An 18,173-nucleotide genomic window follows, 5' to 3' on the forward strand; every position below is an offset into this window, starting at 1 on the left:
AAAGAAAAGAAAAGAAAAGAAAAGAAAAGAAAAGAAAAGAAAAAGAAAAAGAAATGGCTGGAAATACGACCATCTTAAAACTTATCTTGTTAGGTTGTATAAAGGCATTGCTGGATTTGAACCCAGGACTTCCCAAACCATATAGATATGGATGTAGTTCATGGTTGCCTCTTGGGTTAAAGGTAGGACCCAATTGTTGAAGACACAGCACACCTAGGACACAGGACTCGGTGATTCTAGTTGGATCTGACCTGAAAGCCTCTTTCCTGAAGTCTATCTCGATCTCAGAAGATACTCTGTGAGCTGTGAAGGGAGAGAAGCGATTATGCACTCCTACTTAGCTGCAACACCTTTGAATCGATCACCAGCATGGCAATATATGCATGGAGGTGTAATAAGTGGCACTCACATGTCGGTGACAACCACCAGCTGCCTAATTGTATTAGAGGCCTACTAACAAGAGGGAAACCATGCCTGGTACTGGCCAACCTAGCCAGATTGTGAAAGCACGGGCCTTAGAAAAGAATCTACTGCCTGCACTTTGCTAAACCTGCATAATTAATTTCAACATTCAAAATCTTCTCCTTTCCCTCACAGAGAAGTGTAGATACTACCTCTCATCAAATAAGCCTTTCTTAATGGCAAGTAGAGACCATCATGGAAAACTGCAACTGGGTATAATACAGAGATCAACAGATCATGGGGAGCCCAACCCCATGGATATATCTATATCACCCTTGTCTTAGTTGGGGTTTATTGCTATGAAAGAGATGCCATGACCAAGGCAACTCGTATAAGTACAAACATTTAACTGGTGCTGGCTTATGGTTTCAGAGGTTCAGTCCATTATCATCATAGTGGGAAACATGGTGGCATACATGCAGACATGATGCTAAAGATAGCTGGACGTTTGACATCTCGATCCAAAGGCAGCCAGGAGGAGCCTCTCTTCCACCCTGCGTGGAACTTGAGCATAGGACCTCAGAGCCTACCCCCACAGTGACTCACTTCCTCCAACAAAGCCACACCCACTCCAACTCAGCCACAACTCCTAATGGTGCCACTTACCATAAGCCAAGCATATTGAAGCCACTACACAGCTCATGCACCTATTGCTCAGGGAACTTCACAAAAGAGTGAATGTGAAGATTGTAGGAGCCAGAATACCAGGGAGTCTTCTGTGAAACAGCCTTTCCTAGAAATGGCTGCACAAAAGACACCAGAACAATATCAATATTGTTATATGGATAAGTTAATGTGGAAGGGGGAAAATTTTTGAGGGGTCTTACCACTAGACAAAAAAAAAAAAAAAAAAAAAAAAAAAACTATAGGCAAGTAATGACTGCTAGGGTAAGGAGAATAAGCCTCTCTTGGGGATGAAGCCCTTTATTGGTTATCCAATGAAGAATGGTCAGTCTGAAATTATATACATACCACCAACCAAAAAGAACTAAGCAGGTTGTATGTGTGAGTATGTGCTTGTGCACATACATACATACATACATACATGCACACATATATGTGGTGATACCAATAATCAAAGAAAAAGAGGTTATCAGCTTGAGAGTGGGGACATGGAGGGATTGAAGGAGGGCTGGAGGGGGAGAGAGTAGAAAAAAACTTTTAATGACTTGTAAAATACAGTGGTCTTAGCACATTCCTAAAGCTGGGCAGCAACCATTACTGTCTAGTACATTTCAATCACCTCTAAATGGAACTCGTGTCCATTCATAGTTATTCCTCATAGCACCCCCTCCACGGTGCCTGTTAACCACTTGTCTACTTATATCTCGCAGCTTAAGAACATTTAACCTAATGAAGTCACACAATATGTAAGCTCTTTTTTCACTTAGCATGTTTGACTGCTCATTCATTAGGTAACTTCTATTTGCTCTTCATTCCCTTTTGTGCTAAAGATATTCAATTGTATGGAGTGTATACATCCATTCTTCACTCTTGGTATCATTTTCTATTGCTTTTCCTAACTTTAAGAAATATGTCAAGGCTTTGTCAGCCAAGGTTCTTTGGGAGCAGCTGGCACTGGGGTTCTCTTCACCAATTTTTGATCTCCATAAAAGTCTTATATTTTCTTTTCCTTTCCCTTCCTTCTTCCTTCCTTTCTTTCTTTTTTTAAAGTTTTATTTATTTAATTTATATCTTCATGTACACCTGCATACCAGAAGGGGGCATCAGATTTCATTATGAGATGGTTGTGAGCCATCATGTGGTTGCTGGGAATTAAACTCAGGACCTCAGGAAGGGCAGCCAGTGCTCTTAACTGCTGAGCCATCTCTCCAGCACTTCCTTCCTTCCTTCCTTCCTTCCTTCCTTCCTTCCTTCCTTCCTTCCTTCCTTCCTTCCTTCTCTCTGTCTCCCTCTCTCTCTCTCTCTCTCTCTCTCTCTCTCTCTCTCTTCCTTTTTTCTTTTTTAAAACAGGGTTTCCAATATTTCCCCTAGAAAGGCCCCTTTGTCAGTACAATCTAGAGTACACATCACCAGGCACTTACTTGTGTCTCAGTTAGTTTTCAGCTACAGTTTGCATACCATATAGAAAGTTTATTTAACCAAATAGTTTTTAAGTCCCTTGAGGTCAAGAATGGATTTCCTAGTTGGCAATGCTGGCTCATACCTATAACCCTGTAACCTTGGGAACTGAGGCAAGAGGATTGTCATAAGTTCAGGCCAACCTGACCTACAAAGTAATTCTCAAAACAAAAGCATACAAACAAAAAAAAAATGTGTGTGTTTGTGTTGCTTGTGGTTTATTAGTAAGAGCTGTGGTTTATTAAAGGCTCCTGAGGGGCAGGATCTTTGCACACATGTTGCTGCTCTTTACAAGAACTTAAAAAAATGAGGGGTTGTTTCTCCCAGTTTTCAAATGCAGAAGCCTAGAGTCCCTGCAGCATAAGCCTATTAGGCGACCATGCTGATCGGTTCATGGTACATGATTATCAGCCACCTGACTGATTTGTGCCAATTTGATGAAAATATTTCCATCTGGCAGGAAAAAAAAAGACACAAATTTGAATCCTTGTGCTATTTTAAGTTACCAACTTGTGTCTACAGACAAGTGCGCACTTTCTATCAATTCTGAGTTTCCTGATTGGTAGAATGGGATTTTTTTTTTTTTTTTTAAAAAGAAGGCCCAAACCAACCCTTGCCTTGAAGGAGTTATGAATATTAAACAAGGAAATGCAGATGCAAAATAAATATTCATAACTTACTTATGTGTTTCTTTTGTCTCATTAAAATGTAAACCAAATGAATAAGTGAATACGTTAAGATTAATAAAGAAAAGATATTTATCCTACACCATATATGTCTCTTATGTGTACATAATTTATTAGTCTGCAAATGATGACACAATTCTGGATAATCCAAGGTTTTATGGAGAACTTTTTCCAAATGCTAATATATGCACAATTACATTAAAACAATCTTAGAAATCTGTTTTTAAAAAATTGCTGTCAGAGACCCACACAGAGGCCACTGGGTTTTGGTTCCGGATATTCATGTTGCTTTCCAGTAATCTTTTGATCTAATGGAAGGAGATTTAAATAGTTTTTCTTGGAAATCCTTTTCTTCAAATTAGTAGATGAATTTTGTGAATTTGTGAGAGGTGACATTTCTGTTAGCTGATTTAATATCATTGTCATTGTGGAGGTTGTTTTTTATGTCCAATGCTTTGATCTTATTTTTCTTCAGTATATTCTGTTGCTAAGTAGAAAATCCTCATTATAAACAGATATTATCTCTTGTTTAAATTATATATATATATTTAAATTCAAAATAATGGTAAAAATATACTTTGGGATAGAAATGATTTTTAAAAATTACCTTGATCCTCTGTATAATATTTTCTGCTTAAAAAAAAAATGTGTGCTATTTCCATCCTTTATTTTGAGATGTTATTTTCCCTACAGGGAACTGATTCTTAAAGTTCTTTTATGTTGGTAGCCAGAAACTTCATTTGCTGACCTTAGATTATGCTACAAGGTCTTTCAATAAAATCTGATAAACAAGAAAAAAAAAAGAAAATCAGAGTATTAATGAGTTAATATTTTTACAGATAATAGCCACATGTTTGAAGAAGCACACATTTTCAATCTTTAAAACGGGTTAAAATAATAAGCCCTTTTAACAGAATTTTAATCATCGTGCTACATACACTTCTCTATTATATTTTCATCTTAATATTTTTTCCCTGTGGCATTAGTTATGTCTGACTTGAACTAAAATACTTTTGCCTTTGGATGCTCTTTGTATTCGGCTCTTTGCCTTTCTGGTAGATACATGGTATATTTCAACAACTCTGGACACTCTGTACTAGCTCGGAGCCATTTTGATTACTTTTAAACAAATTAGAAAGCCTTTAGCCAGTTCAGTGATCTCTCCCATGTGGCCTTATGCTGGCCTCACACAGAACAGGCCCTAAGTCTACACCAGATGGCCAACTGCATCCACGAAGCCTTTCAGATTGGTGCTGATCTTGCAGGCTTGGGACAGAATATATGCTTTTTATATGTAAGAAAAAACATATATGTAATTTATAGATATGGCTGTAATAACAGTGTTTCTTTGAAACATTATTCAAATGCAAAGAGTAGAAATTTCATAAGAAACTGAAAAACTGTCCATATAAGAAAATTAACTTTGCTTATATTATAGTGATACAATAAAAACACTGGTATTTTTTGCCTTGTGTTTTTATTCTTGGACAAATGTGTTTTACTGTTCATCCTTTGTCGTTGCTTTTAGTTTCCTTATCAAACTTCTCCTTTTGTGTAATTAATATTTAATCTATGGCCATGTCTATTTAAAATATCCATTTGTCCTCTTGTCATTATCAAGATTCTGGCTTTGCATTTGAAATTTCTTAACTGTAAATGTTAAATGACTTGTTATATACATGCCCCATGACAAGAATTTTAAGTAATACCAGGCAGAAGTAGGAGCTGTTCAGTGCTTTCAGTTCTAAGATTTTAACCTACACCCTCTCTGGATCATCAGTGAAAAGGAGCTCGCCTACAATGAAAAAAAAATCATAGCTTATATGACATCTTTAAATAGTAATCTGAAGTGAATTGGTATTTTTATTCAAAATGTCTATCTGCTCAATATAAAATTTTGGTAAAAAATATCTCAATGTCCATACACATTAAAACATCCATGTAGGACACAGCTTAAAAGCATTACTTTAATTGTCTACTCAGTACTGTGTGCTTATAGAGAATACTTGAAGGTAGAACATGTAGCTATAAAGCATTAAGCATACAGTTAAAATACATAACTTACCTGCAGGAATAATTTCTTTTTAAAAGCAAATGGGCCTTGATTACCCATAATTATTAACAACTTAACTCTTTTGAGACAGGGTCTCATTAAATAGGCTGGGGTGATCTTGAATTGACAGAGACCCCACTTGCCTCACCTTAAATTTTTATCTATTAAGATAATCAGTATTTTCTAAATATGCCAAATCAAGATGTATTAAATTGTTTTGAAAAACCACAAATCACTTCCAAGATGTTCCTAGATCTTGATTTTACACTTAAAAAAATGAGCAGTGCATGTAAAATATTAAGTGTTTTTTGCATCCCAAGTTATATTCAAGACATAAATACGCGATTGCTGCGATTTCGTGTCCAGACTTCTTGACTTTTACCTTTACTTCTGATAAAATGCAGACCGAGGCTTTTACTCATAGGCCCAGGGTAAACTTGTAGCTGTGGGACTAACAGCTACGATTTAGCATCACTGAGTATAATTTTTAAAGTTCAAGTAATTTTTAGGAATGAGGAAAGAGACAGCTGAGGAAGGAGGAATTTTTTAAAACATGGGCCTCTCTACCTACATGCTATCTTTTTATTGTTGTTGTTCATTACCCAAAATGTGAAGGAAAAAAAATGAAAGAGAGAAGGAAGGGAGTTTTAAAGCTCAGACAAGCAAAATTATGGTGCTAGTAGAGTAAAATGATTTAAAAAAAAAAAAAAACGTTTCCCAATTATGTTTTACTTAACACTGAAGAAGAGACACTGAGATGATCAACTCTTCTCTCATGGGGAATACAACGTCAAAAGTAAAGAGAAACTGCATCACAACACCTACTACAGCGCATTTCAACACTGAGGCAGAGGAAAGTATGAGGTTGACCATCATCAGATGTTGCTCAATTTAATAATTTGACCATTTGTCCTAATACATGAATGTTTTTATTTTACTGTGAATCATCACCACACTGTAAGATTACTATTGATCTGCAAATTAATTGTTCTAGCTCTTTAAGATGATATTTATTCAGACATGTTCCATACCTCGACAAAGGTATGGAAATGCATGTCATTTTTAAGTGGCCCACAAAGATTGGTCCAAGGCGTCTAACTATATGCACATCAGTGAGGGCATCAATTTTTCTCAACGAAACCATCTAAGAAGATAGCTATGTGATAGGAATTATTTGGGCTCAAACAGGAGACCAATTATGAAGTCTGGTGGTTCTGAACTTGTGAGAGAAGACACTGACACCCACTGATCATGAAATGCCAACTGGTAGAACTGTTCCTGGAGCCCAGAAAGCTTCTTTTTTTCTTTTTTAATTTTAGGAAGTTGTGTTTCCAAAGCACACATTTAAAACTCATAACAGACCTCTTTTCCAGCAAGTGTACACACTATGCTGAGCAGGATCAGGGAAGTGGACAGTATTTTAATATGGTTGATAATTTAGTTGCATTTCTAAGTTAAAATCCAACATCAAAGGATGTTGGGGAATTTTGTCTTTATATGGAACTTTCACTATTTATGTAACTAATTTGAAAAACAGAAACAAAATCTGCCAACATGATACTGTTCTCTACATGGTTAAGATAACATTCCAGATTTTTCTAAGAGACTTGCTGTACTGATGAAATATTACGAGCAGAAGCCTCCATGTCCAAATATTCTCAGGAAGAAATCTGGGTTTTTACTTAACAACTACAGAAACTCTATTATTTGTATGTAAAAAAGACAATATCATCATAATTATACCAATTAAATGTTGTGCTTCTGGTAAATTATTTCTTCCCTAGAACCGGTTGGAATTAGGATGTCTTCTTCGTACTCCGAAGACAGTAAGTATAGTTGGATAGAAATTGGTGGTTTCTTACTTCCTCCCCCAAAGAGCTGCTGGTTTTGGCTGGTTGTTTTATTTTGGAATGGAGTGTGAGGGAAGAGGAAAAAGGCTGTATATAAAATTATTGAGCAGGCCTAAATTGAAATTCTGCTTTGATCAGCGAGACAGAAACACACAGAGATTAGGTGAGACAGTTTTAGTACAGTACCTGTGTAATTTTTAATATGTACACCTCTGTTCTCAGGTTCTCCTCCGTTTCTGTGCGGATTTCTCTGGACAGCTCAGAATCCATTTTAGAACACGGGAAGCAAAATGTGTGAGTTCCACTTGTGCTTTTGCAGGTGCTGTGGTAGCTGGGATAACCTTTGCTCACTTGCTGGCCGAGACCAAGCTGTTATTTTAATGTCTGCTGAGAGTTAAAGACAGCACAGAAAATTCCAAAACCACATCCTAACACCTAAAGTCCACACAGTGTCTCTACACAGATGGCAAAATATTTCGCTGGAATCTTAATTTACCAAGTCTATATCCAGATCTGGGGGTTGGGAGAAAAGGGGAATTCTTTTGAGGCACCGCTGAAGATTGGGGGAAAAAAAAAGACAGAAAAAGAGAGAGAGAGAGAGAGAGAGAGAGAGAGAGAGAGAGAGAGAAAAACATACTCCTAGGTGTTCTGCACACCCCAGCCCTGAAGGTCACCGCTCAGGCTTGGGTCCTTTTGAATGAAGAAGGTGTATTTTCGGTTCCGGATGTCTAGTATACTACGGAGGAAAAGCAAAACCGTGGGGGCAGTTTTGCGAACAGTCCAAGACGGTAAAAAGCCAGAGAAGAATTTGTCTTCTTAGCAGTTGGACGCCTGGCTGGGAAGCCCGGCTGTCCTCAGCTGTCATCGCCAGGGGAGGAAAGGAGAGCTACTCTGAGTAGGGCACCGAGTGGCTGCAGCGCGCCCGCGGCTCTGGCCGCCAGCTCACCTCCGCGGGCCAGCCAGGAGCTCACCGGCCTGCTCTTCTCAGCTCGCGCACTGCCCTCCGGCCGCAGCCCCGGGGCCAACTTTACCCAGCGTGAGGGCTGCCCCAGGGCCAGCACCAGGAGGGGCTGCTGTGGTCGCCCACAACTCCTGGGTTTCTTGGGGAGCGGTTCCCCTTTCCCAACTCCCAGCTCCCTCCTCCCGCCCCTCCGGGTGCGCCGGCTAGCCACGATCCCGGCGCTCACACTCACTCGAGGGCGCCTCCAAGGTTACCCGCGGCTGGGGGCTGGCTCTGGCTGCGGCCACCCGCCTCCTTTGTAGCTCTCCTCCCGCCCTTTGCCTTTCGCTGCGGCAGGGTTGTGGGCTTCCAAGCCCCGGGCGGGACGCGTCCTAAAGCTCAGGGAGGGAAACTGGGCTGGGAGACAGGCCAGCTCCGGACTGGGCTGGGGGCAGCCTCGGTGGCTCCGGGTGCCCGGGACAGCCAGGTCAAGCAAGGCCACGAAGGGCAGAGGCTGTGGCTCGTGCGGGCACGCTCTGCAGCGCACAGGGCATGGGGTGATGTGGGGGCTGCAGGAGGCACCGAGGTGCGAGAGGCATCCCGGGTCCATAGAGGGGCAGAGACCAGCCAGCGGCCAAACCTGCCGAGGAAACTAGCTAAATAAAAGGAGGCTGTTATTTAAGGCGCGGAAATTTGAAATATTTGGACAGGAAGAGAAGAGAAAAGAGACCTTTGCGAGGAAGGAAAAAAAAGTGAGCTAACGGTTTTGCAGCTCCTCCACCCCCACCCCCGGGCTTTTCTGCGCGCACGGAAGGAGCGCCTGGCTCCAGCTTCTTCCCTGTTGCACCCAGACTTAGCCCAAGTCTGGGACACAAAAGATGTGTTCGCATCCTCTCCATAGACGCTGGGGTTGGCTCTGGGCAGAGCTTTACCCCATCTCAGGCGGGGGTTTTTGTTTTTCTGCCTCTCACTAAGTGCCTACTGCAGGTCGGTTTGCATGAAACTGCCGGGTAAAAGGGTAGCACCGTTTGCACTAATGTGGGACTTTCTCCTCTGTAGTCTTTTGGCAGAGGTAGCTTAGAACAGTCCGGAAGGTTTGCAAGTATGGCCCCTTCTTGCTCCAGCACTGTGAGCGTTTTCACTGCTTTTTGGACCCCGGTGAAAGCTTACAGCAACTTCCGAGCAACAGAAAAACTTGAAGGTCCCGGCCTCAAATTCTGATATTCAATATGATCAAGATAAAGTAAAAATAGCATTGCCAAGTAGATTGCTTTCTCAGGAAATGATATTTTATGTATTTGTCATTTACTCAAAGTGGTGTGTGTGTGTGTGTGTGTGTGTGCAAGAGCTCATCACAGCACTGCTTGATAAATGATATTCATAAAAAAAAAAAACTGACTCACTAGAGAAATGAAAAGAAGGGCACCTTGGTTAGTAATTCTGGTACCAGAGTGGACTGCGACCCTGTTCACACACACACACACACACACACACCACCCTTTGCAGGTGTTAAGTTTGGATTTAGTTTACTGTCCAAAGGCTGGACTTGAGTGTCCTGGTGGGATTAAGGCACAGTGAAGAAAACTCAGCTCGAATCTCTACTTTATAACCTCTATCTTTAATATAGCAGGGTCCCCTGGGGATCCGGGCACTCTATTCAATTAGCTTTTTTATCCTTACTCTTCACCTGAATATATTCAGACTCCTTCCGACCTGTGCTCACCGGTAAACTGGGCAGCACACTCTCTTCTCTGCTTATTCAAGAGTTCTGCTGAGCACTGTCGAGGTTTTTGAGAAATTGGATAGCTTTTCATATTTCCTAGAGGGGACCACATAACTCATTTCTAAAATACTCAGATTAGCAAAGCTACTTCCTGCGAGGAGCCAGGGTAATGTGAAGATGTTTTAATGCCTAGCAAATCTTAGGCTGATGAAGAGATAGGGCGTCCTCTCCCTCTGTTGTGCTCAGACCACCCGAGAACAAAGCAATTACAGCACTTCTCTTTTGCTTTATGGACATTTCGTGCTTTTGTTTTTGAAATCTCTAAAGGTGACTTTCACATCATGGGATAAAGTAAATGCTGAGACCGTGGTACTGCGAGTCAACTAGACTGCAAATTTAAAATTGCCCAACTTGATCGTTGCAATGTGTAAGGAGGGTTTTAAGAAATTGCTTTCAGTAATAATAGTACTATGCTTATTTTATATATTGAGTCTATTTTTAAATTGAAACATTTTCCTTTTGGAGCATCTCAATTGTACCTTCAAAATTTTCCTAAGTTTAATGTCATGCTGCCATTGAAAGTTAATTCATGTACAATTGTAAAAAAAAACAAAAACAAAAACTTATTACATTCAGTTGGGGGATGCAAATTTTTAACCCACAGTGAAATTATTTCTGCTTTTTGATCCCAGGTTCTTTAATATTATACTAGAAGATAAGCCAGTAAGAACCGCTTGCCTTTGGCCCTACAGTCTTTGCAAAGGCAGACATCAGAGCCATGCCCTCCAATAAACCTTCAAGTAGTTTGTTCTTTTTGAATTGAAGGCAGAAAGCTTAAGACGCAGGGGAGGAAACTTCCACATAAAACATCTTTGTTTGTGTGGCAAATGATGAATGCAGCATTTATAAATTTATAAATGGTAACTGCACTGAAATCCTTTGGTGACTATCTTTAACATGACAGTAAGAGTACCAGATGTGGGGGAATCCTTTTGGAAATCTGAGATATGTCTAGTTCCTTCAACAATTTATTAAGCTAAACACGTTCCCCCAAAGACCTTACGCTCAATTAGTTTTTTAAAAATGTGGAAATGAGTCAAATTCCATATAGAGGACTTGCTTATTCTGTATCGTGAAAGTTTCTATATGCCTTACTCTGCAGACCCTAAGTAGTTATGGTCTTTATATATCATTTATACAGTAGTTATGGTCTTCATATATCATTTATACATTTTTTTTCCTGGCTGAGATTTTTTTAGTCTCTCACCACAAATACCAATATCTATATTTTAACAGTTAAGCATTTTGTAGTCTTGCCTTTTTGGCATTTATGAGGAGGCCAGTGCAGTGCAGTTCAAGCCTGAGTAACACATTAAGCAATTGTTTCGTTTTATGATTTGAAAGCCGCCTAACCTGGGGAAGCACTTCCTCAGCAGGGTTCTCTTCAGCACAGACTCTATAGAGCTGGTCTCTGTTTTCAGACCGCTACTTCCAAAACCTACCTTTCAGCTGTTTGACTCAAATTTGAGGGAAAGGGGTGGTTGGACCTTATAAGGAATTCATACTGAAATAATTTCAAGTCTGATCTTCAAAATTGCTGTTCATCGCCAGGGCCAAGAAATGGGAGTGGGTGGGTAGGGGAGTGGGGAGGGAGGGTCTGGGGGACTTTTGGGATAGCATTTGAAATGTAAATGAAGAAAATACCTAATTAAAAAAATAAATTATAAAAAATTGCTGTTCATATTCTTTTTTGAAGCCAAAATATTAATAAGAGCAGTGTTAGCCAATGAAATCTTTGGGAGGGGGGAAGGGAAAGGAGATAAAGGAATAGCTCCACTGTAACCACACCACACCCAGGCTTCCAATGTGCTTCTTTAATGTTAAGACTTATGCTATCATGAACTTTAACACATTTCTTACAAACTGACAAGATGTAAGTTACAGAGAAGTGAAAAAAAAATCACAGGAAAATGTGGTCCTCTTCTGGAAAAATGTGTTTTAATTAGGCAAAAGATGCATCAGGACAAATCATTTTTAAAACAAAGTCTCCAAGTCAGACACTGAGAATGAAAAAGGGTAAGCAAAGAAAAAAAAATCAAAGATAAAATATCCAGAAAAAAAGGAATAGCTATTACATGTTAGAAATCAGAATTTTGACAGTGAAAAAGAAGTTTAAATATTTCATAAACTTGTAGTAAGATTTTCACTTAGGCAGTTTTGAAGGATTTGGCTAGCTGCTTAAAATATGAAAACAAAGCAAAAGGAAACCCTATATTTTAATAAGTGATAGTAAAACAGGACAGCCAACCAACTAACGGACAATGTGAGGGCAGTGAGAGAGACCTCTACACATTCACTGCAGGCTTGTGGCTCCCCCAACCCCATTTGCCTCCATCAGGCTAATGACCTCATTTCTTCCATAGAACCTGGCCAAGTCGAAGGCGGTGTCCCCCTTATGGTTCCGATGCCCCACATTGCAGGCTGTGTGCTTCATAAGGAACTCCACCACAGGGAGGTGGCCTTCTTTGGCAGCCAAGTGCAAGGGCAGGTTCCCTTCATTATCTTCAATGTTAACATCAGCCTGGAACTCCAGCAAAGCCTGTACAGTGTCCAGGAAACCTGCTCTGGCAGCATCGTGAATGACAGCAAAACCAGTTCCATCTTTCAAATTGGGATTAGCACCTCTGAGGAGAAGCCTCCTGGCAATCTCCGGATTTCCAAGTTTCATAACCTAGAAAAGAAGTTAAAGATGGGAGAATCCCTCCAGCTCTTGAGCCACAACAATATTTAAAGACATTTATCTGTCCTATTCAGGTCATTATTTTTTATTCAGTTCTTGAAGAAGACACAAAGAATCCAGTTTGGAGGGCTTGCTAGCAGGAAAGCACAGTCAGTAAACACAGAAGGAAACTTACAAAAATTGAGCTTATTGAAGAACTATACTAAATGAACCCAGATGTGGTAGAATAAATCCATCAATAAAACAGAATTCCTGCCACATGAATAAATTTGATAGCTAATTTGGTTTTTTATCTTTCACAAAGACCTGTGTAGTTTATTTTCATAAATTTCTTTAAAAAAAAAAAAAAGAAAGAAATGTAACTTGGGATTTAAGTAAAGAGACTCCTGTTTGTTTACTCATGCTCATAAAGTATACCTGGGGTATTAATCCTGGAAGATTGAATGAGGATAGAATTTATTTTCTAATAGCTACTGAAAATCAATGATGGGATTCTTTAAGCCTCCTGCATAAGTGTCACTTCCTGTGGGACAGACCCTTTAAAATCCCAGAGTTGGCATTTTCTTAGGTGATTCTTAACAAAGCCTCTCCACATACACATGCTTGAAATTTTCAAACATTTGTAGTTTTCTTTACAGGCTACAATATTGGCTACTGGGAGTATTCCATGCCTAGACTTCATTTTGAATTACAGACTATTACTGGGTTATTGAGGTATTAAATTAAGGCACTGTGTTCTACATTACTTATTATATCAATTTACTTTGAACTATGTTGATGATATGCCTTGTATCAGAGAGGAAGTGATTCCATGGCTGCCATTCCTGAAAGGAATCAAACAGCCACCCTACTACAGTAGTTGGCATTTCTCAAAGTTCCAACTAGCTTTCTGATACTCAAGTGAGCAAAAAGTAAAAGCAAGATATTAGACGTGTGTGTTGGAACAGCCAGCTGTGTCTGGTGGTTTGAGTCATTTAATAATCAACTGGTGATCCTGTCTAATTTCCGTTTGCACTCATTACACATAAGAATAGCTATTTGTAAACTACCACTGTTTTGAAAGTCAGAATAGAGTATCAATACTTATCAAGGCTCAAAATATTTTATATCACAAAAATTATTTACTGTTGTTTAAATATATACTTTAGAAGGTATCTTTAAGTCAAAAATCTCTCATAAGTAAAAATATCTTGTATAACAGCACTTGAGAGCAAAAAAATTAATTTACTTGTGAAATATTTTTATTAACATGCCAGAAAATCCGAGCATTTAAACTGGTTTCATTTATATTAGGGTACATTCATAAGACTCTAAGTTATATAATAATATAATAAGTGGGCTACTTACTAGATACTCAATATGTATTAGAATCAAATACTAATCCACTTGAAAATATGAACAAAGTTGATTCAATCTTTTAAAAATGTTTTAAGAGATTACAAATTAATAAAATATATTTAGAGTGAATAATAGTTTCTAAGTATAAGCTACATACATTGTCAAGATATTAAGTTTCCCCTTTAATAAACCCTTTCAGCCCTTCATTTAAGGCAGTAGAAAAAAAAATCTCACAAGTTATTTTTTCCAGAAACTCCATGAAATATATTTTCTGGTTATTAGAAATTAATACAGTCTAATTTTAACATTTGACACTTCTCCCTAAAACCTTAGTCACATTTAAAGACTTAAAGTGAGCAAAACAAGAAACAGACCCCTTAGATCTTCGAACAGCAAATGTATGATGGAGTTCTTTGATTATTCTGATTGAAAAACAACAGCAGAGGAGAAAAGATTGCTGTAGTTGAGTAAAAAGCATAATCATAGAGTAAAATTTGCCATCTTTGGCAGAAAGTGATAGTATAAATGATTTTGAAGAAAGTTATTTCTGATGACACAATTTCAGAGCCAGGATTATGTATACTGAAAAAGACTCGTATCTGTGTGTACCTGTTTCATTATATGTATTGATATTAAGCTCTAATAAGTGGGTATTATCTAAGTTTGTTAATAGAAACAAAATTGGGTGGTTATTTTTCAAATATTTGTCAAAGTTTAATTATATTAATTACCCACTCACCCTATTTGTCAAACACTCTGTGCTGTCTTTTTCTGCACACAGAAGTGGCTTCTGCTCTGTGAGGCGGCCCTCATCTCTTGACTTCTCAGTAGCAAACCTGTCAGCATCTGGACTTGCTGCCTTCACCAAGCCAGTCCGCAAGTATTAGGTGGGAAAACAAAAACAAAGCCTTTTCCTTACTTAATCTACCTGAATCAAGATAAATATTTTAGTATTTCTGCATAAGCTTCCTCAACAGAGAAGGGTTTTGTAAGGCCAGCTGTATTCTGACTTAAAATATACAAACCAAATGAGCTTCCTTCACCCGGGCATCTCCTGCCACTTAAATTTCTATTTTTTAAAACAGAAACAAAAATCTCTAATGCCCTTGCCCCGGTGGTTTTTCACAAGCTGCTTCTGGCTGGGAAAGCTCCCAGGAATACCATCGGAACACCAATCACAGCAACCGGTGGAGACCAATTTCCCCATGTTTTGCTTCTAAGGCTTTCAGAAAAGTTACATGATAACATTTGGAGGGGAAAATATTATCAGGTACATAATTGGCAGCTGGACATGTGTCAGTCGTTGCCTGTAAATCTAATTACTGAGAATTAGAGCATGCCACTACATGGCCACAGGGATAAGAAAACCACTACTGCTCGGCTCTGATTAGAAATTCAACTTTTTAATTTCTCCTCACTCCTGAATGGGTGGATTAGGTATTATATTAACTGTGAAAATGTACACCCTGTCCGGGTGCCCAGGCTATCCCATACCAAACTAGAAAAGGTCGTTTGTTAAGACATGAAACAGCTGAAGGTAAAACACCCTGCCTAGATGTCAAGAGAATTAACTTTAAAGTCAATTATTAGGATCAAAATAGGTGAAAACCACCATTAGCTGTGTATTTACTTGAAATAATAATCATAATAATGTGCTTAAAGAGCTATCTAAAACAACACTGCACAAAACAAACAGATTTCGACGATAAGAATACTTTAAAACCTCCATTGTCACAAAAGCATTCCAAAAATTATGACCAAACCTAAGATTCTCTTGATATCGAGGATGTTATTGGAGTTGACCAGTTTCTCCAAAGTACGTCATTTTGGGGAGTTGGATTCACTTAAAGATATAAAATATGGCAACCATGAAGGTTTTAAAACAGTGAAGATCTGTACCCCTCCAAACTTAAAAGCTGTCATTTTAGAAACCCAGGCAACCTTATTAACTTGTTTTCCCCACCTCTGTAGATACCAACCTGCAGCGCAGTTCTCCCAAATCCATTTTGAGCGTTGACGTTTACATTATTTTGCAACAAACTAGTAAGTTGCTCTAGGTCCCCCCTGGCAGCTGCGGACGCCAACTCGTTCCCCCAAGGCTCGGCCATTCTTTAGGGTCCTGACGATCGGGAAAAGGCGATTAGTTGCTTCTCTTTTTCCCCTTTCCTTTGCTCCTAATCAGGCTGCATGATGGCATCGGAGGCTGACAGAAGGACTGGGATGGTTAATCTGGAGTAGAGCTTGGTAGTAAATACTAGTAAGGTCGGCCTGCCAAAAGCCCGCCCCTCGGTTCACACGTGATTATTCAGCAAAACTGAGCCCATTGGAGAGGGGCTCCTTCCCTAGCTTTTTAGCTTAACCCCTAAGAAGGATTCTGGCGATTCAACAGAGATACATACACAGAAGCATTTCTTGATTAATTACTATGGACGTGAGATGTAGGCAGAGCTGTCACGAACCTAAGCTTTACAGCTCTGTGAGGAGGATGTTGCGGAGACTTAAAGGACTAGGTCAGCTCAGACAACACCGCGAAAGAAAAAGTATTAGAGAGTAGAAAAGGTATTAACCCACCCTTGTTCACAGTGGTGACTTGAGGCAGAATTTCAGAGTCAGGTCCTCCGCAGAGCTCACTTTCCATCCGTCTAGCCGATGGGGGTAGTCCAGAGTGCTGCTCGCTTGCTAGCAGAGCGCCGCGCTGGCTGGATGCTGACGTGCTCGGGAGGGTTAAAGACGATCGCTGAGGGCAGACCAGAGCAGCAGCTCTGAAGCCCTCGACTCTCAGGTCTCAACGACTCCCCAGCGGGCTCGGCGTCTTCAGAAGAGCCTCCGGAGCCCGCCCGCCGGGCTGCCGCAGCCCCGCCGAGCCTCAGAGGCCGTGGGAGCCGGGCAGGGCGCGGGTCTCCGGAGGCTGGTGGGTGTGCGGCAGACCCCCGCCAAGCCCGTCATGCCGACCCCGCCGGGTCCCGGGACTCCCGGCAGCCTGAAGATGGTGCACGGCGAAGGGGGAAGCGTCTATGGAGCTCCAGCCGCTGGGGTAGCTCGCGGTAGCATCGCTCTTGCACCCGGCCAGCTCACCAGTAACTTCCCGCCTACGACCGAGCTAGCTCAGGCTCTCCTCTCCACTGCAAGCGCTCGCTGAGGGGCGGCCGTCGCCTCTGCCGCGGTCGTTCCCTCCCTTTCAGATTTTCCCGGGGCGTCCGGTGATGGGAAGGGTCTTTGGAAGTAGGAGCGGTCGCCACAGATCCCGGGCGCAGCCAGTCCCGCCGACTTCTTGGCCGCCACCCAGCAGCTCGGGCGCTCGGTGCCACTTGGCCAGTTAGTTCTTGGCGGTCCTCCGGCCTGTGCCCCTATCTGTGCCGCGGACAGGACAGCGGCTGCCAGCCATTTGGGTCCCGGAGCCGACGCAGGCTGCGCCGGCCGGTCGCGAGCCGCAGCTGACAGTTTCTTTTGTAGTCCGACTCCCCCAAATCTCTGATCGCTGCTCCCTTCTCCGCTACAGACACTTGCGCGTCTTTCCTTTAGGATCTTTCCCTTCCCTCCCTCCTTTGCTTCTTTTTCCGCTGAAGCAACTGCTGCTACGGTTGCCTCTGAAGGGACTGTGCCGGTTTCTTATCCCTTTTTTCCGACCTCATCAGCTTTTTTTGAAAAGAAAAAAAATTGAGCGCTTTTTGAGTTGAAAAACCCGCCCCCATTTTAACGGCAGAGTTTTAAGGAGGCTCCGCCGAGTTAGGGCGCCGCGGGAGCGGGAAGGCCGGGCCCCGCCCACGCCCCGCCCTCCGCCCTGGCGGCGCACTGGCCGGCGGCGCGCTCGCTCCGCCCTCGCGGCCCCGCGCCCTTCTCTGCCCGCGCTGGGCCTGGGTTCGCTGGCGCTCCCGCCTGCCCTCTCGCTTCGCTAGTCTCCCCTGCCGAAGCGGGGTGGATTCGGCCGGGCCGGGCCTGCTGTTCTGGGGCTGGCTGGAGTGGACGACGCCGAGCCTCTACGGTGCGGGACCTCGGTGGTGGTAACTAAGGCCGCGGGCGCGGGCGGAGGCCCTAGAGGCTCGGCTGCCCTGCAGCTGACGGGTAGGATCTCCTCTGCTGGAGCCGGGCAGCTCCACCCTCCTCGGCGCTCCCCGACCAGGCTCGCCAAGTTCGAGTGGCCTAGCCCGGGGCTGCTGCCTCCGAGAGTGCGCTCTAGCTGGACTCCTTTGCTCTGCCACAGGCCTTGGCACCTGTCAGGTTATTGCCAGGGCTGCAGAGGCGACACAACTGACAGCACCACAGGGCAGAGAAGTCTTGTAGACCGAGTTTTATGAGAAC

General features: G+C 41.7%; 1 protein-coding gene and 1 pseudogene across 2 annotated transcripts; both read right to left on the minus strand.

Annotated features, from left to right (window-relative positions):
* LOC110292763 overlaps positions 1–8,297 on the minus strand; it is a 26,488-nt pseudogene extending 18,191 nt beyond the window's left edge.
* Positions 8,298–11,772: 3,475 nt separating this feature from the next.
* On the minus strand, positions 11,773–17,598 carry Cdkn2c (cyclin dependent kinase inhibitor 2C). 2 transcript variants are annotated; one of them, XM_021160485.2, is made up of 4 exons: positions 16,446–17,577; positions 15,854–15,993; positions 14,614–14,733; positions 11,773–12,527 (listed from the first exon to the last, which is right to left on the minus strand). In XM_021160485.2, the coding sequence occupies exons 2-4, from the start codon at positions 15,980–15,982 to the stop codon at positions 12,150–12,152; spliced, it is 627 nt and encodes a 208-aa protein (XP_021016144.1). In that variant the 5' UTR covers positions 15,983–15,993; positions 16,446–17,577; the 3' UTR covers positions 11,773–12,149. The 2 variants fall into 2 exon arrangements, with proteins under 2 accessions (XP_021016144.1, XP_021016146.1); XM_021160487.1 differs by lacking the exon at positions 14,614–14,733 and having other exon boundaries at positions 16,446–17,598.
* Positions 17,599–18,173: the final 575 nt, after the last annotated feature.

This window comes from Mus caroli, chromosome 4 (assembly GCF_900094665.2).
Source record: "Mus caroli chromosome 4, CAROLI_EIJ_v1.1, whole genome shotgun sequence".
In the NCBI taxonomy this organism is placed as follows: domain Eukaryota; kingdom Metazoa; phylum Chordata; class Mammalia; order Rodentia; family Muridae; genus Mus; species Mus caroli.